Genomic DNA, 23,635 nt, shown 5'->3' on the forward strand with positions numbered 1-23,635 from the left:
CCACAACAACCTTAGAAATACCTACGATGGACAATAATTGAATTTGGCACACTGATATCAGTGGGACTGTGAACATTAGAAAAGACTGCTAAAATGACAGAAGATTTGGACCCATTAGCCATTGTGCTCCAGTATTTATAAATCAACAGGAAAAAGGAAAAAAGAGATGATTAAATGCTATACATTGCAGAAACAGAACAAAACAAGGTAAGTGCAAAACATTGCTCTCACAAGATAATCTTCATGTTGTTGAAAGATATGTTAGGGTATTTTAGTGCAGCTCACATTTAAAACTCAACCATTGTGTTCAACTCACCGCCCCTTTGGCATGGCTCACTGTCACTCCTGTGCTTGACCAACAGCCATTATCCAGATACACAGGATGTTTTAAAATTATGAAGCAAGATAACTCAATGAAAGAAACTCATTGCTTATGGAAAAGGAAGAAAATATGCTCTCCCCGATTCATTTCTCCTGCTCCTTTGTTGTCTCAAGCCTCATCTTCTCTGTTCACCCGCTCCATCTCATGATGTCTTACATGTGTGTTTTTGGCACTGACCCTGCAAAGCCTAAGGACGTGTCACACACACATTTGTACCAGGTTAGCGCAACCTGTGTAAACGCCTGTGTAAACAGATCGGTTTAAAACTAGTTAAATTAGTTTAGCTTGTCCCTGTGAATGGCACTGGAAACTAAATTTACAGGGCCAAGCAAAACTGACATTATCTAGGTTTATGTCAATTTAAGAGTAGCCACACACAAAATCGCAGCAATTTAATTAAATTGGTTGAAAATCACACCTTTAAACTGGTGCAACTTTGTGTTCAGAGACCAGGTCTTAGGTACATCCTTCACTTATGCATTTGCATGCTCTCATTCAAAGCAATGGGATGAACCATGTGCATCAAGTGAAGCACATGCCTAAATCTTTGTAGAATTGGTGCCTTCCATTTTAAGCTCTTTGGGTAGCTCTTGCATGGTGGCTCTTTGGCTGGCTGAAATCTTCGCTTTGGTTTGCAACATTTACACTTAACAGTGTGTAATTGCCAGGTCAGCTTTATTAGTATATAATGACCTGGAAAATACAGTTTAAAAACTATAATGTCCCAAAATTATACATACTTTTAACAAGTAACCTGTCTTCTCCATATATATGTGTATTATAGGTGAGCCTCTGAAACCTAAAAAGAAAAGGAGTACTTGTGGCACCTTAGAGACTAACCAATTTATCTGAGCATAAGCTTTCGTGAGCTACAGCTCACTTCATCGGATGCATACTGTGGAAAATACAGAAGACATTTGTTTTTATACACACAAACCATGAAAAAATGGGTGTTTATCACTACAAAAGGTTTTCTCTCCCCCCACCCCACTCTCCTGCTGGTAATAGCTTATGTAAAGTGATCACTCTCCTTACAATGTGTACGATATTGTAAGGAGAGTGATCACTTTACATAAGCTATTACCAGCAGGAGAGTGGGGTAGGGGGAGAGAAAACCTTTTGTAGTTATAAACACCCATTTTTTCATGGTTTGTGTCTATAAAAACAAACATCTTCTGTATTTTCCACAGTATGCATCCGACGAAGTGAGCTGTAGCTCACGAAAGCTTACGCTCAAATAAATTGGTTAGTCTCTAAGGTGCCACAAGTACTCCTTTTCTTTTTGCGAATACAGACTAACACGGCTGTTACTCTGAAACCTCTAAAACCTGTTATCCCTGAATGCAGAAGGTCCCTGTCCATCAAAATGGAAAAAGATAATGAATGTACAGCTAAAGTGGAAGAGAAACAGCAACATAAAGACCGCCAACCAATCGTTTTGATAGGTTATTTCATTTTTATTTCAATAAGCCATTTATATTAGAAAACGAAAGAGGATGCTTAGGTTCAAATTCTGTCCTCTCGTCTCATGCTTAGCTTCCACTGAAATCTTATGGACAAGTAACCATGCTAACACCACCACTTATGATTAAGGAGACAAGATAAGTGAGGTAATCGTTTTTATTGGACCAGCTTCTGTTGGTGAAGACATGGCTACAACAACACTGCAAACCACTTATAATCAAGCATTCAATTCTGATAAGACACAAAACCCTGATGTCAATGGCAAATCTCCCTACTGACTTCACTGGGTCAGAATTTCACCCTTGTCAGGAGTGGGATGTTCAAAAATACACCACACTGCCCTAACTCTCGCCTATTGAACTCAATGTAAACATTACCACAGACTTCAAATGAAGCAAAGAAAGGTTCATACTGAACACAGTTGGAAATCTGGGGGGAGGGATAGCTCAGTGGTTTGAGCATTGGCCTGCTTAAACCCAGGGTTGTGAGTTCAATCCTAGAGGGGGCCATTTAGGATCTGGGGCAAAAATTGGGGATTGGTCCTGCTTTGAGCAGGGGGTTGGACTAGATGACCTCCTGAGGTCCCTTCCAACCCTGGTGTTCTAATGATCTCATGCTTAATACCAAGCCTGGGTTCCCTGATTTGAACAGTGCCATTGTAGTTGGGACTAACCCCAACAGGCACAGTCATAGTACAGCTGCAGGCTTGGACTCTAAATCCTCCTGCTGTATTGAAGTGTTAGCTGTCACCGTGAAGAGTAGGGAGAATATTACTGACATCAGTGAAAGCCTCTGCCATGCAAATGAGACCAGGATTTGGCCCATATGCTGTATTTACATGTCAATTACTTGTTTTCAATACTTTTCTACTGCTAAATCAGCAGAATTTGCTGTGTTTATTTGTTATGCCTGTGGTATTATCTTTATCTCAGTATGCTACATATGTGTCTTTCTGTATAATTGCCTGTTGTAACTACACCGTGATTTATATTCTACTGGTCTTTTCTCCCATTTTGCATTTGAAAACAATAAAAAAAAAACACTTTTATTCTTCTTTATTAGCCTCATAAAAGCTGAGAAAAATACTGTGAAACAATCACTGCAAAGATTTTAGCTTGCCTTTAATAATGAATTCGCTTCTGCCAAACTCTCGCCCCTTTGGAGTTTGCTGTCGGTGAACATTTAAGCAATCAAGTCTTTGAGCATCAGTATACCCCTAAGCAGCCGCTGGCAGTGACTATTCTATGGAACCACAGCTGCAAGTTCAGCTGCTCTCCCCTGTTGGAAGGAGGAGGAAGGGGGGCCGAAGGTGACACTTCAGGCACTGCCTGCCTGCCTGCCCACCCAGGGGCGAGGGGGAGGTTGGATATCTCTGGGAACAGCAGCACCTACTAATACTGGGGGTAAATTGAGCCTTTCCAATTTACTTCCTCCCAAATGTATGAGCTCAGTGACATACTGCACCTCTGTTACGTACTCAGTCAAAGCTCTGCAGCCAGGATGAATTTCCCTCAGTTTTTCTAGCTAAATGTATTTATTCATTGATTTTAACACAGTTATAATCATACACGGAAGGAAAAAATCAGTAGTTCAAAACAAGAGATACTATTACTGCAACTAATAATATTTCCAACATGAGAGAAATATTAACCATTCTACATACATTTCCTGTTACGCATAAACTCCTACTGCTCCTGTCCAGTATATGAAACAAAGAGATTGGTCCAAGACACAGTGTTCAGCTCTGGAGCTGAATTCATCCAAAATTCAGAGGGGTTTAGGGTTTTGGTTTGGCCCTTTATACATTCAACTTTGAGGTTCAGCTCCAAACTACCAAACAGGTCACAGATGTTCAATCGAGATGTAAGCAGGCCTCTTTCCCAATCTACTTTAAAAACCCAGTGCACAACTATGTAACATCAAAGTCCACCCCTTCCCTGGGGTTTGGCTTTGTTAACCAAGAAACCAACAATAAAATAACAACACAGGCTATGTCTACACTATGGACTATGTCCACACTATCTCCCATGTAGCTGCTCTATGCCAGCGGGTGAGAGCGCTCCCATCAGCATAATTAAGCCACCCCCAACGAGCGGCATTAGCTATATCGGCAGGAGAGCCTCTCCTGTGGACATAGCACTGTCCACACCGGCGCTTTTGCCGGTGAAACGTATGTCAGTCGGGGTTGGGTTTTTTCACATCCCTGACTGACAAAAGTTTTACTGACAAATGTGCTAGTGTAGACATAGCCTTAGCTAAAATTTTCCCCTCTGTTTGGCTGCTCCTGGGGTTTCTCCCTTAGGATTACCCAGCCCCATACCTCTAGGAGCAAGAAACTAGTTCAGATTACATGCCCATTTAGTCATTGGTCTCTCTCTAGTGAAGCTCTCAGTGAGGGTGCCCGTTAACATCAATTGCAGTGATGCTTTCAGTGTTACAGACACTTGTCTATGGCGATCTGGACCAACAACTCATTTCACAAGAGGAATGTTCCATGAAGGCATACTATACAGGCAGGCCTGAGATTAGCTCTACAGAAACGTTTGGAGGAATTTGGGCCCTTAGTCCTATGTAACACCCACTGATGGCAGTGTGAAATCACACGCAGAAATCAAGCACTCAGTATGCCCCTTAAAACTGGTAATTATTCATTAGCCATTAATGATTGATCGTGTTGTGTTGTTATTGTTATTCTGGCAAGAGGGATAATGCTAATCATATTTCTCCTGCCATACTAATACTTCTATTGCACCCATGTTTGGAATACTGAGCTAACCATATAAGGGTATCTGAGGCCAGTGTTTTTGATCAAGCAAAATCCCCGGAAGAGTGACTTAAGTTTTAATTCACATATATCTTCCCTTACATTTAACGTGTACAATATATATGCCCACATATTTAATGACCTCACTGGATCTCATTCCATATCGTCCTTTTTTTTTAATCTTTGTTTTTACTTCATCTAGCTTCAGGACCTCACTTTGTCACCTAAGTTTAGCTCCAGGCCTGAAACATCTCCAGATTAATTAACTGCTTCCAGAGCTCTTGGTGGGACACACGGAGGTTCTGACTAGCACAGTAATATGTCATCTGAAAAAAAAAGTGAGACATAATTTCAATATTTCCCATCTGACTGTCATATATTAAAGTACTTTTCCTGAAGGATGAAGCCAATGTTTAGAATAGAAAAACTCAAAGATCTAAAGAAAGAGGACCTTGACTGGCCCTTAAGAAGGCTGAGATACATCGTTTTACTAAATATGATAACACAGAATTAAGATGAAATCTTATCCCTTTACAGGCCAGAGATGCAAAAAGGGGTGGAAGGGCAGAGTGGAGCAGCACTATTCATGTACCTGGTTCAAGCGACATCTCTTATTTCACACTAGGATGGTTCAGGTTAGACCAGGGATGGGGTGGGGGTTAAGGAGGATATGCTATTAGGTGCACCATTCTCTGAAAAGAAGCAGCATACATCTTTGATTGTTTTGTACTGCTGAACACACCATGAACACTTGCCCACTGTGGGGCTTGCCTTCAGTCATTAACGCATCCTCGGGGCAATGATGTGCCACAGGGCATGGTAGCAGGGCTCCCTTGTTGTACTCCTTTAATATTAGAACCCAGTTGTTTGACCCATACCATGTGTGGCAAAGGCCCTTTGTGAGTGAACTGTCCCCATCTGCACAGGGGACAATGTATACCTTCAGATCAGCGGCACTGCTATGGGTACCCGCATGGCCCCACAGTATGCCAACATTTTTATGGCTGATTTAGAACAATGCTTCCTCAGCTCTCGTCCCCTAAAGCCCCTACTCTACTTGCGCTATATTGATGACATCTTCATCATCTGAACCCATGGAAAAGAAGCCCTTGAGGAATTCCACCATGATTTCAACAATTTCCATCCCACCACCAACCTCAGCCTGGTCCAGTCCACACAAGAGATCCACTTCCTGGACACTACAGTGCTAATAAACAATGATCACATAAACACCACCCTATACCGGAAACCTACTGACCGCTATTCCTACCTGCATGCCTCCAGCTTTCACCCTGACCACACCACACGATCCATCGTCTACAGCCAAGCTGTACGATACAACCGCATTTGCTCCAACCCCTCAGACAGAGAGAAACACCTACAAGATCTCTGTCAAGCTTTCTTACAACTAGAATACCCACCTGCAGAAGTAAAGAAACAGATTGATAGAGCCAGAAGAGTTCCCAGAAGTCACCTACTACAGGACAGGCCTAACAAAGAAAATAACAGAACGCCACTAGCCATCACCTTCAGCCCCCAACTAAAACCCCTCCAACGCATTATTAAGGATCTACAACCTATCCTAAAGGATGACCCAACACTCTCACAAATCTTGGGAGACAGGCCAGTCCTTGCCTACAGACAGCCCTGCAACCTGAAGCAAATACTCACCAACAACCACATACCACACAACAGAACCACTAACCCAGGAACTTATCCTTGCAACAAAGCCTGTTGCCAAGTGTGCCCACATATCTATTCAGGGGACACCATCACAGGACCTAATAACATCAGCCACACTATCAGAGGCTCATTCACCTGCACATCCACCAATGTGATATATGCCATCATGTGCCAGCAATGCCCCTCTGCCATGTACATTGGTCAAACTGGACAGTCTCTACGTAAAAGAATAAATGGACACAAATCAGATGTCAAGAATTATAACATTCATAAACCAGTCAGAGAACACTTCAATCTCTCTGGTCACGCAATCACAGACATGAAGGTCGCTATCTTAAAACAAAAAAACTTCAGATCCAGACTCCAGCGAGAAACTGCTGAATTGGAATTCATTTGCAACTTGGATACTATTAATTTAGGCTTAAATAGAGACTGGGAGTGGCTAAGTCATTATGCAAGGTAGCCTATTTCCTCTTGTTTTTTCCTACCCCCCACCCAGATGTTCTGGTTTAACTTGGATTTAAACTTGGAGAGTGGTCAGTTTGGATGAGCTATTACCAGCAGGAGAGTGATTTTGTGCGTGTATGGGGGTGGGGGGGATGTGAGAAAACCTGGATTTGTGCTGGAAATGGCCCACCTTAATTATCATGCACATTGTAGGGAGAATGGTCACTTTGGATGAGCTATTACCAGCAGGAGAGTGAGTTTGTGTGTGTGGTTTTTGGGAGGGGGGTGAGGGGGTGAGAGAACCTGGATTTGTGCAGGAAATGGCCCAACTTGATTATCATGCACATTGTGTAAAGAGTTGTCACTTTGGATGGGCTATCACCAGCAGGAGAGTGAATTTGTGGGGGGGGGGTGGAGGGTGAGAAAACCTGGATTTGTGCTGAAAATGGCCCAACCTGATGATCACTTTAGATAAGCTATTACCAGCAGGACAGTGGGGTGGGAGGAGGTATTGTTTCATATTCTCTGTGTATATATAAAGTCTGCTGCAGTTTCCACGGTATGCATCCGATGAAGTGAGCTGTAGCTCACGAAAGCTCATGCTCAAATAAGTTGGTTAGTCTCTAAGGTGCCACAAATACTCCTTTTCTTTTTGCTTCATGGCACCATCTATCTTCTAGCCTCAGAACTGGAATCTCCTCTGTGCAGGAGGGGTCTCTCTATGGTTCTGGATCCATGGAGAAGAGGATGGAACTGGGGGGATGCACATCATCCTCTCCAACAATCCCATGGGGAATATCCCTCCTCCCCCAACCAAGAATTTGGAGTAAACTGATCAAGGAGAACTTCACAACGTTTTCCTACCGTAACCTGTAGGAGGGGACAACCTGTATCTTAGGTGGGAATCTTGCCCTTTTTGGGTGTATTGTGGAGGGAGGTGGCTTCCTACATACCACAACCCAGGGCAGAATTTGGCCTTAGCCTACAACAGTATAGTTCATACTCTTCAGGGAAAATTCATATATTAAAAAAACACAACAAGTTCTCACCACTACCTTACTAATAATCCTTCTGATTATGAACAAACCCATTGTGTTTATCACCTTCTGTGCTGCTGTTTATTTGTTATCTAAATTTTGTTCAGCTTGGAGTGAAAAACTAGACTAGTCAGGTCACGTATTTCTAGTCAGTTTTACTTTCAGATTCTTGCACAGTAACACAGACTGAACCCGCCTCCCCCCCCCCCCCCCGCCCCCAGCTGAAGATCACCCAGCATGGGACAATGGGTCCCTGAAAAATATAGGGCTGGTAGAGCTGATTCCCACACGTCCTTTCCGGCAGCCTACTTGACCAAGGCCTTTCAAGGGCCAAGAAAAACCCTATTTAGCTACCCCATTTGCCACTTTTGGCCACACAGACTTTTGAAAGTGCTGGCTATGTGACTGGCAAAGGTAATTACACAATAAATCAGAATCAGAACCACGATTAAAACCAAGACTGAAAAATGCACGCCAAATCCACTGGAGCAGAGTGCTTCCCAAGTAACTCATGTGAGGAGGCATGTGATTGGGTGTTCACCCCACGCAGGATTAGAAGGGGTTAAGGTTGCCAGGTAGGCCAATTAACTGCCCAGGCTGCACATGGAGGAGTAGCCAGGGAGCAGGGAGTTGATTAAGGAGGCTCAGTGGGGCAGAAATAGGTGGGGCCAAAAAGCCCAGGAGCTGAGAACAGATAAGGCTGCTGGGAAAGGCTACAGGAAGGCAAGCAGCAGTCACTCCATGGGAAGAAGGAGTTGGCACTCCCACAGAAGGAGCGGGGGAGCAGGAAGAGTCCAGGGAAGGAGCAGTGGAGGTAAAAGCCCAGAACTGCTGAGCTGAGGGTCCCTGGACTGGAACCCAGAATAGAGAGTCGGCCCAGGTTCCCCTACTGGCCACTGGGGAAGTGGCATCATCAGGGCAGCATAGGAGAAGACTGCCTGGGACTGTTTGCCAAGAAAAACTTTGGGGTACCCCTCGAAGGGGGAAACATGGCTGGTGACCCGGCCAGAGGGCCAAGTCATGAAGAGGATGCTATGGTTCCTAGAGTGAGGTGGGTCTGGAGGCTGAGAAGATAATGGAAGAGGCACCACCTGAAGAGGGCACACCAACTGGCAGAGCTAATCCCCAGGATGGCCAGCAAGAGGAGCCACTGTGGTGAGTGGACCCCATGACAAGTGACTAGTTTTAGTTGTTTTGCAGGTTGAATTCCTCTCCTGTGTGTAGCCTAGTGACCATTCGAACAATGAGGTTCCCAAACACTCCACATAACTGATGAGTGTGTGTTTTCCACTTCAGCCACATCCCACTTCACCTTTGTAAAGTGTTTTTAGATCTACAGATGACCAGCGCTATTGTGAGCTTAGTATAATTATGATCTGTTTTTCTAAATTATTATTCTACATAGGATCTAGTATTTTGGAAACACTGTAGCATGAGGCTTCAATTTGAGTGTGTGTTCAAGCATCTGAGATCTATGTAAGACTCTCTCCTCTGCCATGTGGCAAGAGCTCTTAACAGTAAACCAGCCTGATCCACGCCCTGTGTGTTAAACTGTTCCAGTTGGAATCCAAATTGGTTTGCCCTCCTTTCAAACCAGTCCAGGACTCATGAGGATGACTTCCCATTCCACTATTGGGACCGTCCTGATGGAAGTTGACTGAGATGTGAAACAGCTCTTGGAACCCGCCTTTATCACAAGGACAGCAATAGTGAAGAAAGACCTATCGTAACTGCGTGGAGTTCTGCACCTGCAGCCCATCCTAGCTGGAAAACGGGGATGGGGCAGCTGGTGCTGGGGTGAACCTCACACCATGGCATTTACTGCCCTGGGGAGGTGCCTAGACTCATGCAAAGACAAAGCCCAACCCTGGCAAGGCGAGCTACACTTTGGGCAGGCATGGACACGTTGTCTGCGTGGTCTGAGGAGAAGTGACACCAAGATGCTAAGCAAAGTGCTTGGGGCCCCGCCCAGCAATGTCCAGGGAACCCACGTGGCCTGGCCAACCGGCTGCACTGTGGTGCCCCTCAGCACTTTTCAGAGTAACAGCCGTGTTAGTCTGTATTCGCAAAAAGAAAAGGAGTACTTGTGGCACCTTAGAGACTAACCAATTTATTTGAGCATAAGCTTTCGTGAGCTACAGCTCACTTCATTGGATGCATACTGTGGAAACTGCAGAAGACATTGTATACACAGAGACCATGAAACAATACCTCCTCCCACCCCACTCTCCTGCTGGTAATAGCTTATCTAAAGTGATCACTCTCCTTACAATGTGTATGATAATCAAATCGGGCCATTTCCAGCACAAATCCAGGTTTTCTCACCCTCTGCCCCCCCTCCCCACCTCCACCCCCCACAAACTCACTCTCCTGCTGGTTATAGTCCATCCAAAGTGACCACTCTCTTTACAATGTGTATGATAATCAAGGTTGGGCCATTTCCAGCACAAATCCAGGTTTTCTCACCCCCCACCCCTATACACACACAAACTCACTCTCCTGCCAACAGGAGAGTGAGTTTGTGTGTGTATGGGGTGATGGAAATGGCCCACCTTGATTTTCATACACATTGTAAGGAGAGTGGTCACGTTGGATAAGCTATTACCAGGAGGAGAGTGAGTTTGTGTGTGTGGTTTCAGAGTAACAGCTGTGTTAGTCTGTATTCGCAAAAAGAAAAGGAGTACTCCTTTTCTTTTTGTGTGTGTGGTTTTTGGAAAAAGGGAGGGGGGTGAGAAAACCTGGGTTTGGGAAATGGCCCACCTTGATTATCATACACATTGTAAAGAGAGTGGTCACTTTGGATGGGCTATTACCAGCAGGAGAGTGAGTTTGTGTGTGTGGGGGGGGGGGGGGCGGAGGGTGAGAAAACCTGGATTTGTGCTGGAAATGGCCCAACTTGATTATCATACACATTGTAAGGAGAGTGATCACTTTAGATAAGCTATTACCAGCAGGAGAGTGGGGTGGGAGGAGGTATTGTTTCATGTTCTCTGTGTATATACAATCTTCCCACTTTATTTTCCACTGCATGCATCCGATGAAGTGAGCTGTAGCTCACGAAAGCTTATGCTCAAATAAATTGGTTAGTCTCTAAGGTGCCACAAGTACTCCTTTCCCTCAGCACTTTGTTGACCTGCAGTAACCAACTCCCACCACCAGGGGGAAGTTCTCCCCCTCTTTCCAGCTGCAGGGACCTGTGGCCGCTCCCTCCACTCCCTTTTACTCTATGGCTCTCTCAGAATCCCCCCCCCCCCCCCCCCCCAGCCATCTAGGCAGCGCCTGCGCGTGAATGGAATAAGGAGAGCTTCGGTCTCCCCTGCCTTGGGGGCGGAGATTGGTGCTTGACAAGGCCCCACCCTGGCGCGGTGCCCTCGGAATTCTTCCCCTGCGGGGCGTTCGCAGCCAGTGTCCGGAACTTTGTTCGCGGGCGGCGGGGCGGGCGGAAGGTTTTGGCGCACGGGCCAGACCAGTCTGTGCCGGGAGCGGGAGTTATGCCGGGCTGGGGGCAGCTACTGTGCCGGGCGGGGGGGCGCCTGCTGGCGGGAGTTCCGGGCGGCCCAGTGCAGGGAGCGGGAGCGGCGGCGGCCGTGGCCGCTACCGGGAACAGGTGGGTGCGGAGCTATGGGGAGGGGAGGCAGCAGAGCCCCACGGCCCGGGGGGGGGCGGCCCGCGCTCACTCCGGGGCGGGGGATTGGTTGCCTGGTTCCGTGCGCACGTGGACTGGCGCGCGCAGAGCCCCGACCCCCCCAGCCTGAGCGGGGCGGGGGCTCGGGTGACCTGGGCTCTGGTGGCCGCGCTGCGGCCTGTGCCCGAGGGGTGCGCGTGTCCGTCCCTCGGGGCCCGCGCAGCCGGCCCGCCGCGTTCCCCAGAGGCTGCGGGGGTGCGCCGGGGCAGGGGGTGTTGGCAGCGCCCGGGGGCTTGGCCTCATCGTCTGTGGGTGCCGGTCGCGCCTTCTTTAAGGCCCTTCCTCTGCTGCAGCCTTCCCCCGTGGTTGTGACTAGCCACCACAGTTGCCAACTTTCACGCAGTAAATAAGCACCCCGACCTTCACAATAAGCCAAAAATCAACCTAATCCCATTTCAAAACCAGCCAATCTTTAAGACCCCCAACGCTGTGTGTGACTAGATCTCCCAACCCCCCGCCTGCAGTCTGGGACTGTGGTGGGACTGCTGTTCACCCCAACGCTCTTCACCCGCTTGCCGCCTCCTTGCCCCTGCTTGCCTGGAGCTGATCAAAAACAACAAGGTACAAGCCAAACAAGCTACAAGCCAAAAACTAGCTAACAAGCAACTCACAAGCTAGTTAACCCAAAAACAAGCCCAATTTCTGTGGGGTTTTTTTTCTCGCAGCTTTGGCATGTCTGCTAAGGACTGGCTTGTTACATGTTTGTACCTCTCTCTTGCCTGCCCCAGTAACAGTGGGGTGGCTGGGGTTCCTACAAGCTAGCGCAGTATCAATAGCGAGGAATGATGTGTGTCCACACACCCCATGGTTAATACTCGGTCAGAACAAGTCACTGTTCTGGCACATGCTTTCCTTGCTTGGCTGTAACTGGTTGGACATGATGCTGTTTCGTAGCATGGACGGTATCCTCTTACCACGTCTGTCGGAATGGGTTTGCACAGTCCTTTCTTAGGCCCTCCAGAATGTGTTCCCTCCCTGCTACTGGGGCCACTCTGGGTATGTCTACACTGCAGTAAAATCCTTGTGCTTGGCCCTTGTCAGCTGACTTGGACTCAAGCTGCAGAGGTATAAAATTGCACAGTAGGTGTTTGGATCAGGGTGGATTTGATTTATATCACTAGTCGGGAAGACTCAATTTAATCATGGATTTCTACATAAAAGTGTGTTCTTGTTGGTTGGTATAACCTTAATACAGATTTTTTACAACTCTGAGGTAGATGTAGGTTTCATTTTTAGAAGGTACACACTTTACATTTTTAAAGTGATTTATTTTGAAAACTTTTCAGGTTAGTTTTACAGCTATATCAGAAAATGAATGATTGTTTGGTTATTTCATTTACCAAAGCTAATTGAAGCAGATATTTATGAAGTCACTGGGAGGTGAACTATCTTCAATTCAACATGTTAATCATTAATATTTGGAAGATTTTCTTGCCATGCTGTATTAGGAGAACATCACCAGACAGACATTTAAATTGTTTTATTTAATTAAAACAACAACATTATATATTCTGGATTTTTTTCTTCAACAGCAAACATATTTTAACCAAACAAGCATATGAATTTTTGAATTTAGTTAAACATTCAATTTTTTTTTAAATCTGGTTTGTTTTTGTTAAAATTGTTTTTAATTAAAATAGTTAAATGAAACATTTAAAAAAAACCCCCAAAATTAAATCAACTATGTCAGCCAAGTCAACATGAGAAACTTAAAATATTGGCTTCTGCAGCTAACTCAGTCGTCTTCACCTTCGTTTTCCAGTTTGTTCATAATCTGGAAATGAAAAACAAGGCTTTCCTGCTTTTTCAGGACCCAAATGGTTTCTCAACTTGGAATGAATTAGTCCAAAGGAAGAAAATATTCTTTCTACACTGGCAGAAGAAGCTATGGCTGTTAAAAGTGAGATGATCACTTCAACAGTCTCTGAATCCAAGTGCTTAAATGACTTCCACCAGTTCACTGGTGTGACTTTCTTTAAAACATCATCAGCAAACATAGATTTCTTGAATGGTTCACCCTTAGCTCTGAAGTTTATTATAGTTGGCATTATAGAGGGATGGTTGCTGGATGTCCATGTCATAACCAACTCCTCTTCTTCAGCAGTTAAGGTTTGACCCTGCTACCGAGTATTGAGAATATTTCTAAGAAAATGAGCTGGAGATAGTGCTTCCCCTATTTGTTTTTTTAATGCTTGTAATTTAACTCTGTCATGCATATTTCTCTTTAAGATCTCACTTAGTTCCTTCCATATTTTCAACAACATCAGGAATAAAACAGCTATTTCCCTGGGTTTTGTTCAAGGCTACAGAAATAGGCTTCAGGGTACTCAGCATGTGTTCACCATTTCTCTTAAGCCCAATGTTGAGAACTTTGGCTGTGACTGTGGCATCTATTTTTTCACGATTTTGTTCACAAACTGTCATCAGATTAGGCCAATTCTTGATGTAGTACTCAAAACAGTCCACTACTGAGTTCCATCACATGTCTTGTGGGAGAATTAGTGTGGTTCCTCCCACTTTTTTTCAGAGCTGCTGCTGCAAAGTGGTTGCTACAGAAGTATTTTGCAATGTCAACAACATTAGCCTTTATTTCTGGAACACTGAAGTCTTTGGCTAGGAGGTGCATCAAATGAGCACTGCAAACGTATGTTAGCTTGGGACTCTCTTCTGAATAATTTTTTCTTATCTTGGATACATTTGCAGAATTGTCTGTGACCAAGCTGCATACTAGACATTTGAATTTTTTCCCCCACAGTTTGTTATAGCTTTTACTGCTACTTCTTGTAAGTATTCTGCTGTGTGTGCATTTCCGGATGTATCAATTGTTTCTGTAAGGAAGACATTCCTTTCTTCTGTTGTCACACAAGCCCATACAGCAGGATCATTGTGGACATTGCTCCACCCATCAAGACTCAGGTTAACAATTTCATCCTCTAGACCTTTTGCACACTGCTCAATTTGTCTTTCATACACTTTATCCAGCAATTTGCCTGCGACATCTGCTCTGTTGGGTGGACTGTATCCTGACTGAACCATGTTAATGAAGTGTGGGTTCTCAATCATACGGAAAGAAGAGTTTGTTGCATAAACAGACAGGTCATTTTTTTCATCAGTTACCTCTTTTTGTAATCTGGTTCTTATCACAAACTTATCTATGGTGGTTTCTGCATGATGGAGACTTTTTTTTTTTCTTTTTGCTACAGGTGATATACTGTGGCTATGTGACATACATGATGTGACTGAAACACTGTCATTGGCAGATAACTCTGAAACTATAGAAAATAATGGTGATCTTGAAGGCGGAGAGTCTTCAGAATCCTGTATGTTGAGGATGGATTCTCCTAAACAAAATAAGTCAGTGCAGTTATTTAATTATTATTACCATACTGCTCATTTAGTATTACTCATTGCATTCACTGACAGTACTACTTTAAAGGTGAAATTGTAAAAGGATGATCTGCCTATTTCAGCTATTTATTTTTTATCACAACTTCATCTAAAATGATAGTACCATAGAGTAACAACTATTTTTTTGCTCAAACATGAGAATTCAAAAATAGTCCAGAAGGAAGACAGACAGCCCTTAAGAAAGAAGTATGAAATAAAAAAGTTTACCAACCTGAAGATCTTGCATGTTCAGACATGTTTCTTTCATCATTTGCAGCTTCCTCCTGAGAAGGATCACTTCTCACGATGTTTCATTCGGGCAGCCAGGCATTGCATTTCTTTGTTGCACTGTTGGCATTTTCCACGTTTGCCTGTCTTACCCACAGGTAGAGGAACTTCATTCAAATATTCCCAAATTGGGTCTCTTTTACGGCCTGCTGCCATTATAGGTTTTCCCTTCTACTGAGAGAACGGTATGGTAGATCTCCAATCAATGAACGCTACACCTAGAAAGACCTCAAGACGTCTGGAATATGCTGCCCAAACAGTTTTACTTTTGTTTCTACTGTCCGTCCCTCCCTTCTCACATTTATCTCCAGACTTCTTCTCCTTGTCCAGATCTGTTCCGCTCCCAACAATCTTCTATTCATTGAACTTGTTGAACCTTTGCACTTTTAGAGAGGGGTAAGTATTAGAGAGAGGGACAATAGGGTTGAGGTCTGTTATTTCTCACCTCTATATATTTTTATTTATTTATTTTAAAACATTTTTGCTGTTAACAAGCATGTTATCTCTGGAGCCACAGTTTGAGAACTGCAAAACTAAGCATCTCTGAAGGTATCTTCTAGACTAAGCGCTGAGTACTGTTGGGTAGATAGAAAGATTAACCTAAGTTTATACAGAAGCCCCCGGAACCCCATAAGATTGGGTCCCTAATCCATGAACTATTGGAACTCATTTACATTCTTAAACATTACATGAATATATTCTCAAACTATAGAATTAGAATGTATAATCCCTATTCCATGATGAGATATCTTTGAGCTATAATGTGTCTTAATTACAATTATCTTTAAATAGTTTCTTTCCTCAGAAAGCATTTTATCAAAAAAATCTTTAAAAAAAAATCATTGATTTTTATCCAACCTGGTTTGGGTTCAGGCTGGAACCTGGGCTCTGGGACCCTGTCCCCTTGCAGAGTCCCAGAGCCCTGTCTCTTTTCCCAACCCCAAATCTCTACACTGTAATTTTATAGCCTGAGTCAGCTGACTCTGGCCTGCTGTGGGTGTTTTATTGCAGTGTAGATGTACCCTTTGTGTGCATCCTTCCATGCTGAGGCAGTATGAGGTAATTACCCTGATTTTCATACTATAGTAACACACAGGTAACAATCTTCTCAGTTACCATCCACTCAAGGACATCACTGTTTTTTAAGAATATCCCTATTTTGTTTGTAATATGAGGAAGTACTGATGGAGCAACCCTCGAATTTCACAGGAGGCCTAAGGAATTCATCAGTTTGGCTTTAAAGTAGGATATGGAACCAAGACTGGCGTATCAGTGATTGGTTTCTTTTGGCAGTGAATCAGGGTAAATGCAGCTTGAGGAGTATGAGAGGTTGTTGCTTTCATTGCTATCTGTATGCCCATGATTATCTATCTACATGGTCTCCTCCACCATTGTATGTCATCCTGACATCACTCTTCCATGAAAATCAGATTCTACAATTTCATTATTTTTCCCAGTGCTTGGCCTTTATAGGAACCTGAATATCCCTAAAGCAAACAGGCTGTGACTTAATCTTGTTAAAATGGAAGCAATGCTTGGCATGGGGAAGAATATAAAGAAGTGGGCTGAAGCAGTGTAATATCCTCTCTATGAAGGCCACCTTGAAGTCTTTAATCTGGTACAAAGCACAGTTGCCTGCTTCCTGAGTCTGTGGTATCTTCTGTGAGCACATAGTAATTGTGACTCAGTCTTTGTTCTGAGCTCCTGTTTGGTTCTGGGTGCAAGTAAGGTAGAGTTGATGTCCTTCAGAGCCCCAAATGGTGTGTGGTCCCTGGTTACCTGAGAAGCAGTCCCTTGCTTTATTCTCTGTCAAGGCAGTTGAGAGGGGCTGATGTGCTGGTTGAGAGTTCCTGGGTTTAAAAACCTCTCTTGAGGCTGATAATGAAATCTAGCAGTGGCTTTCTCAGCTCGAAATTTTCCATTTTGAAATTTGCTTCTTTGGTTATCCACTAGTTCCTGAGATTGGTGAGCTCTAGTGTGTAGGATAAAAGACCCATTTATTTGTTTTAGCATGTGGTTGATTGCTCCTATTGATTCTATTTTTGACTTTTATTTGTGTTTAGTAAATTAAATATAAGTTAATCTGAGGGATGATGATCAGGGTGGGACAGTTTGAGTGTCATCACTTGAGCATGATTTATTAATGATTTTTAATTCTTTTGTAATCTTTGTGATGAGATGCAGTAGTAAAAGGCATTATCTATATTAATAAGCAACAACAACTTCCCCCCATCGCCCCTTTTTTTTTAACTTGGTAGGGGACCCTGGTGCTCTATAGTCAGGCATATTAATAGCACCACCTGGTGGGATGAACATCTTTCTGAAGAGAACACCCAGTTCCTTAAGCAGGTAACAGCAGAAGAATACAGAGCTCAAACAGCCAGCAAACTGTGTCCATTGAAAGATGAACCCTGGCCACTGCACTCATGGGAACCAGGTTAGTATATGAACAGATGCAGCTCTGGCTGTAGTTGTCATTGGGTTGTTACAGTATACAAATGATATTGGACTGGTGTCATATAAAGTTTCTTCTTTGTTACCTTAGTCAGTTTCTTTACCTCTACAAGGACCAAAGCAGTCTTCAAGTTCCTCTCTTATTTCTGAGGATCTTCTCCTTCAATTTCAACACATTTATCGTCCCTTTCCAGCCATCGCCCCCTCAAAACCTGTCTTGCTTCCATACCCTTGGAATATGACTGTCATGAACACATCAAAGGGTACCACGTAATTAGCTGTCGTTGACTGATGTGAACGACTTCATTCCAAAATCAGGGACTTTGGCTCAGTAGCATTCCTGATCCATAAGGGACTACAGATTGACTCCCAGTCACTGCACAGAAGAGAGCATACTAGGTAGCATAGCTTGTGTGTTTAAAGTCCCACAGTGTCCACAGGAACCCTCTGACGTCCAGTCTTAAACGAACACATTTTATTTTCTAGATTTTTTTTTAATGGTTTAGTTAATTAGCTTATTGTTGCAGCAGTGACGCTGACCAAGACTTTAGAGATGCCTCTGGAAAAATATAGCCTCTGGCATTGCAGATGATGACTTCATATACTTAGAATGGCCACTAAGTGACTGATGCAATATGTAAATATTGTATAACACATTTGGAAATGCTTTCCCCCCCCCAACATTTGAAATATTTATTTCTTAAATATTCCTCTTGTGGATTCTGTGTTCCAAGCTAAAGACCTAAGCATCTGAACCTTTAATGGGATAGATTTGTTATACAGTGGCTGAGAATAAAATAAAAACTTAAATATTGGGGTGGGGGGAACCTAGTGAAATAATGTTTCTCACGTAACACTTAATTTTTGTTTTAGATATTCATCTGGTTTGCCAAAAATGGAAGTCATGTTAGTATTTTTCAGAAGTGACTTCTCAACAAGAAATTTATATATTGTAATTAATATTGAGCCCATGTATTGCTCTGCACAAACATAAGTAGTATATTAAAGAAACCCTGCTATTCCCAACCTGCCCACAAAGTTAAGAACTTATTGTCTCCTCCCTCAATCTCTCCCATAGAGGAAAAAAGATCTGGTAGCATACCCCAACGATCCACAGACTCCGATTCTGTCAGATATTTAGTCTAAAGTTATGGGCATGGTTTGTTTTGATCTAAAGGTTCCCGCAGAGTTGGCCTTGTTGCAATAAAGTTGGGAATGATTCCATTGTGGACCAAGAATGGTGAAAGACATGCTGTCACATTACTTCAGGTAAGAGAGATACTTTGAATTTAGGCTTAAATATTGTGTTTAGATTTTTAATAAAAAATTCTAGACTAAGCAAGAAATTAAACTCTATAGTGGGGGGAAGGGCTTTTAAGGGGGAAAACCCACCAAAGTTACCCACTTCTTAAGGGTTGCACAGTGCATCCTTTCTTCTGTGTTTTAGATTGTAAACTCTTCAGGATTGTGTGTGGTGCACTTGAGGAGGAGGACAGCATAGGTGGCATTTTATCCCCTTTCTGTTTTCCCAGTCCTAGAGGCAACTGGGAATTGGGTTAGTCCTTAGTCAAGTTGAAGTAATCTCAGGGCTGCTCTAACTTACACGAGCAGTAACAACCCCAACAAGGCTAAAGTAGGGACAAGTGGTGTAGAGCAGGGGCTCTCAACCTTCTTATTTCTGAGGACCCCCCCCCACATATGCTATAAAAACTCCATGGCCCACCCATGCCACAACAACTGTTTTTCTGCATGTAAACGTCAAGACCGGCATTAGGGGATAATAAGCAGGGCAGTTGTCCACGGCCCCACGCTACAGGGCCCCACAAAGCTGAGTTGCTCAGGCTTTGTCTCCTGCCGCAGGTGGCAGGGCTCAGGTCCCCCAGTTTCAGCCCCATGGGGTGGGGCTTTGGCTTTCTGCCCTGGGCACCATTAAGTCTAATGCCAGCCCTGCTTGACGGATCCCCTGAAACCTGATCCCGGGCCCCTGGTTCAGAACCACTGGTGTAGAGCCAGTTTTGTCAGCTTTATGCCACTCCTGGAATCCCCCAACCGGTTGTTGAAGCCAGCTTTTCAGTCCCTTTGCATGCTCCAGCAGCAGATCACGAATATATGTATTTTATTACTTTTAAACCAAGCTTTGTACTTTTGGATAATTTAAACATTATTATACCCAGATGTATAGAAACTCTTTCTTTAACCTGTGTATTAGATCATTTTAACATTACTTTTAGGATATAAAATCATTCATTAAAGCTAAAGTTGTGATAATATAACCTAACTTCATCGTTCTAAAAACCTGATTTTACTTTTAGGATTTACATAAGAATACTCTCTGTTACACGTCTGTTCTAGTAGGCTTTCTGGTGAACAGTTACTTGAAAGAAAGATGCTTCATTATAAATGGTTAAAATTTTCTCTTTGAACTTTGTGTTCTATTAGACAAATGAAAATCTATTAGACAAATGAAATCGAGTCGACACTGTGACTTTGCTCACATTGTTTAATATCTATTGTTAATTTAAATTAGAATATGAAGAGATGTCTGTTTTGAGACCCTGTTTACTGTGATTTATTTGTTAAGGTGAAAGACTGCCATGTTTTAAAGTACACACCGAAGGAAGAGTATAATGGAAAAACAGCCACTCTAATCGTTGGAGGGAAACATTCATCTCCTTTTTATGTAAGTGTACTACTTCCTTTTTTTGGTTAGAATTGTTATTTCAATAAGGATCACTAATTATAAATGCTTTCAGACAAAACAGTGATATATTAAAAGGTGTTTAGTAAAAGATGAGTTTGCAGCCATACATGTTTCAGAGGCTCATCTTTGTCTCTCACCTTCACGCACTCGTGTGCCATGGGGTGGTTTGGGTGGGGGTGACATGGGGAGGAGGAGTGCACCATTCTCCCTTCCTTCCCTTCACCAACCTTTTCCAAAATCTGTTAGAAAAATCTGGGAAGTGAGGACAACTACATTAGCATTTTTTCCTTCTTGGAAATGGTAGAAGGCTGTATTTTTGAAAGCTTCTTTGAAGCATGGTATTGGTAATGGAGGGAACTGCAGGAAATGGGAACATGTAGTAGCAGTGGAAGGGGGAGCAGGTACTTAGGTCTACAAACTTGCATTGGACCTAATTTGGAATCTTGGCCCACAAAGTTAATAACCACTGGAGTAGAGGAGTTACTGTGGGCCTCTTTCGATTCTGATAATCCTTTGGATATTCTCACAATGTAGTTGGCTGATGTATTCTGATTTATTCATTTCTGCTTTAATTTTACCATTGTTTTATTTGCTCATTTGCGTATAATATTCCTGAAAGAAGAATTAAACTTTAAACTTAAAATATGCACAGTTGTGAACATAGTTTATTGATGATGGTGTCACAAACCACTGATTTGTTTAACAGCTCTAGATGTCTGATGCAGAAGTCCAAGCCAGTCTTCAATGGCTGAAGCAATTTAGCAGTTTTGTCAATCCTAGGGGGAAAGATTGAATCATAATGGTAACCTAGCCTTCCCTCAGATTCATTATGTTTATAAAACTGTCACACTTCTCTTTGCATTGTTCTTGCGGTCATCTCTGTTTGACCTAAACAGATACAAAAAGGCTTTACGTGGCTTATTTGGAGATCTGTTTGTTTGTTTGTTTGTTCTTGAGGGCTTGTACCTCAGTTTTTCTAGCAGGGAATCTACCCAAAACCCCAACTGAAAGTCAGTGAAGTTTTCATGGGAAAAGGGTTTATTTTCTGTGTGATCTTAGTTTTATTTGCTTGCTGGTGCACATCTCACCAATGTTTACTTTGGTTTCCACATGCCTTGTCTCTCTGGTGCATATCTTCTGCTAAAGGAACATTTTTTTCACTTGGTGAAATTACACCGGTGCTCCTGGCTGTGTTAGCTCAACACTGACAAAAATCATATGTAACTAGTCTTTTTGAAACTGCTGGTGGTGCACCAGGGAAGCACAACTGTGAAGAAATGCATGCGTGATAGTTCTGACGCTCAACATTGTCCTCTTGCTTGGCTGAGTAACAAAGTGCATTCAGTCCATGGAAAATATAGGATAATATAGGAAAATGTAGGATTCATGCAATCGCATGTCCAATTTAAACTGCTCTTATTGTGATCTGTATAGCTTTCTTTGATGCACAATGATCTAAAATATCAGATTGACTATTGTTTATTAAATTATCTGTTCCTTAATAGGAAATTGTTGCTTTTTTCTAGATAATTCTATTAATTATGTTAAACTTATTCAACTATATCCATTAAAAAAAAATTATGTAGATCTGGACCTTGACTGGTAACTTCTGAGGTTGAATCTGGAGTAAATTTGTTCCATAATGTTAGATAGCTTAAAAGAATTTGACACAGGTTATTTTATTTCTGTACAGTTTACACTTGTTATGAACTCTGCAAATATAATAATGGTACCTTTTTCTGGTTTACATTGAAACTTGAAGCTTCATCCTCTTTTTATATTTATCACTTCATTATTTTCTTCCAAATGTGAGTCTGAAAAGCTAAACTGTGGAAAACTAGTTCTGTGTGACAGCATAATTAATTTGTTTCATTAGTTCCCCATAGTAACATCTGTCCTCCCCAGATTTTGACAGTGACTCACTTTAGTAAATCGTCTGATGAATCCCTTAGTAATTTCACTAACAATGAAGGTTTTATGTATTTCTTGTAAATGTCAAATTATTTTAATTTTTTTTTAAATACATTTTTTAGGAATGTGTTGGTTTTTTTAGCTTGACAGATGCCACTGTGTTTCAAGTGGATAAACTTTCTAAATTATTTTTTTTAATGCACAGTTAATTGGTCTCCTTCCCAAAATGCATGGTACTGTGACTGTTTTTATCAATGTCTTTTAAAAAATAAGCAAACTCTGCTTTTGAGGTCTATTAATCATTTTGCAGATGTAGTCTGATTTGCAACAGTCCATACTATACTGCTCAGTATGTTTTCAATAGACCTTTTAAAATGATATTCACTTGAGAACATATTCAATATCCTCTGTAATGTTGCCATTTAAAAATCTGTTTTTTCCCATCTTTGCAAGGAGGCTAAGTGATGTTTTGTGTACATAAAAATACCTACCTTTGTCTTTGTCCATTAGAGCACTTGATGAAATTTTGTTTCATTTGCTGAAGTCAGGCAATAGAAAGCTATAGTCAGATGTTTTGGTGAAAAATGGAAAAAAGCTTTCTTATCCCTTGATGACTTCAGTATGTGTGTGTACAGTCATTCTAGCCCTCCTCACAAGCCCATTTGGAATATACTGTTAAGCATTCAGTTTCTGGTCAATTAAACAAATGTAATTTTACTTTGCAATCTAAATCAAGACTTACTTAAATACATCTGATAAAGGAGATACCTATTTTATTTTTCACTTCTGCATGCACTATAGTACGGTATACATGTGATCAGTCATCAGACCAATAATACAACCAGCTTTGGAAAACGTATAAATAGAATAATCATGATTATTTTAAAAATCTTTTGTTTAAAATGTTTTACTATATGAATGCAAGTCAGCAAATCATTTAAAAAAAATAGTGAACTGCTGAACCCTATATCAGCATTCTTACTTGAGTGGAGGAGCGACATTTTCATAAAGGTGTTTTGGCCTCTAATCAATTAGAAATCAAAGGAATTTTATCAATTGGTTTCTAACCAAGCATAATATGGTTTTTGCTGTTCTTATAAAATGTAATTACATATAGTTATTAATAAAATCATGGACAATATGCTGATTTTTCAAATGAAGCTAAACAGCCTTAAGAGGTGTCCGGATAAATTTGTCTGAAAGTTCAGAGAAGTGTTTTTATTGGGAAAAGGATAATTTCAGAGAACTTTTTAAAAGTGACCCCCTCACTGACGGGATTATCCAAGTGTGACACTGCTGTCAGTTGTTTAAATTGCTTTCTAGGAGGTTTCATTTGAAGAAAAATCTCAGCTGAGCCACTGTATACAACTTCAGTTTTCATATACTTGGTTTCCATTTGGCTGGTACTCTGTCAGTACTGTAATGTTTCTAA

General features: G+C 42.2%; 1 protein-coding gene across 4 annotated transcripts in view; it reads left to right on the forward strand.

Annotated features, from left to right (window-relative positions):
• Positions 1–11,224: 11,224 nt before the first annotated feature.
• MRPL3 (mitochondrial ribosomal protein L3) overlaps positions 11,225–23,635 on the forward strand; it is a 62,247-nt gene continuing 49,836 nt past the window's right edge. For 3 of the 4 annotated variants that reach the window (XR_012157484.1, XR_012157485.1, XM_073333246.1), the window contains exons 1-4: positions 11,225–11,384; positions 17,396–17,574; positions 18,769–18,860; positions 20,173–20,271. Coding sequence is in view for 2 of the 4 variants with exons in the window: in XM_073333246.1 (XP_073189347.1) it covers positions 11,269–11,384; positions 17,396–17,574; positions 18,769–18,860; positions 20,173–20,271 (486 nt within the window). In the remaining 2 variants the exon portion in view is untranslated. The remainder of the gene's footprint in view (positions 11,385–17,395; positions 17,575–18,768; positions 18,861–20,172; positions 20,272–23,635) is intronic. The other variant, XM_073333245.1, reaches the window with a different exon arrangement.

The sequence above is a fragment of the Lepidochelys kempii genome, chromosome 2, assembly GCF_965140265.1.
Source record: "Lepidochelys kempii isolate rLepKem1 chromosome 2, rLepKem1.hap2, whole genome shotgun sequence".
Lineage (NCBI taxonomy): Eukaryota > Metazoa > Chordata > Testudines > Cheloniidae > Lepidochelys > Lepidochelys kempii.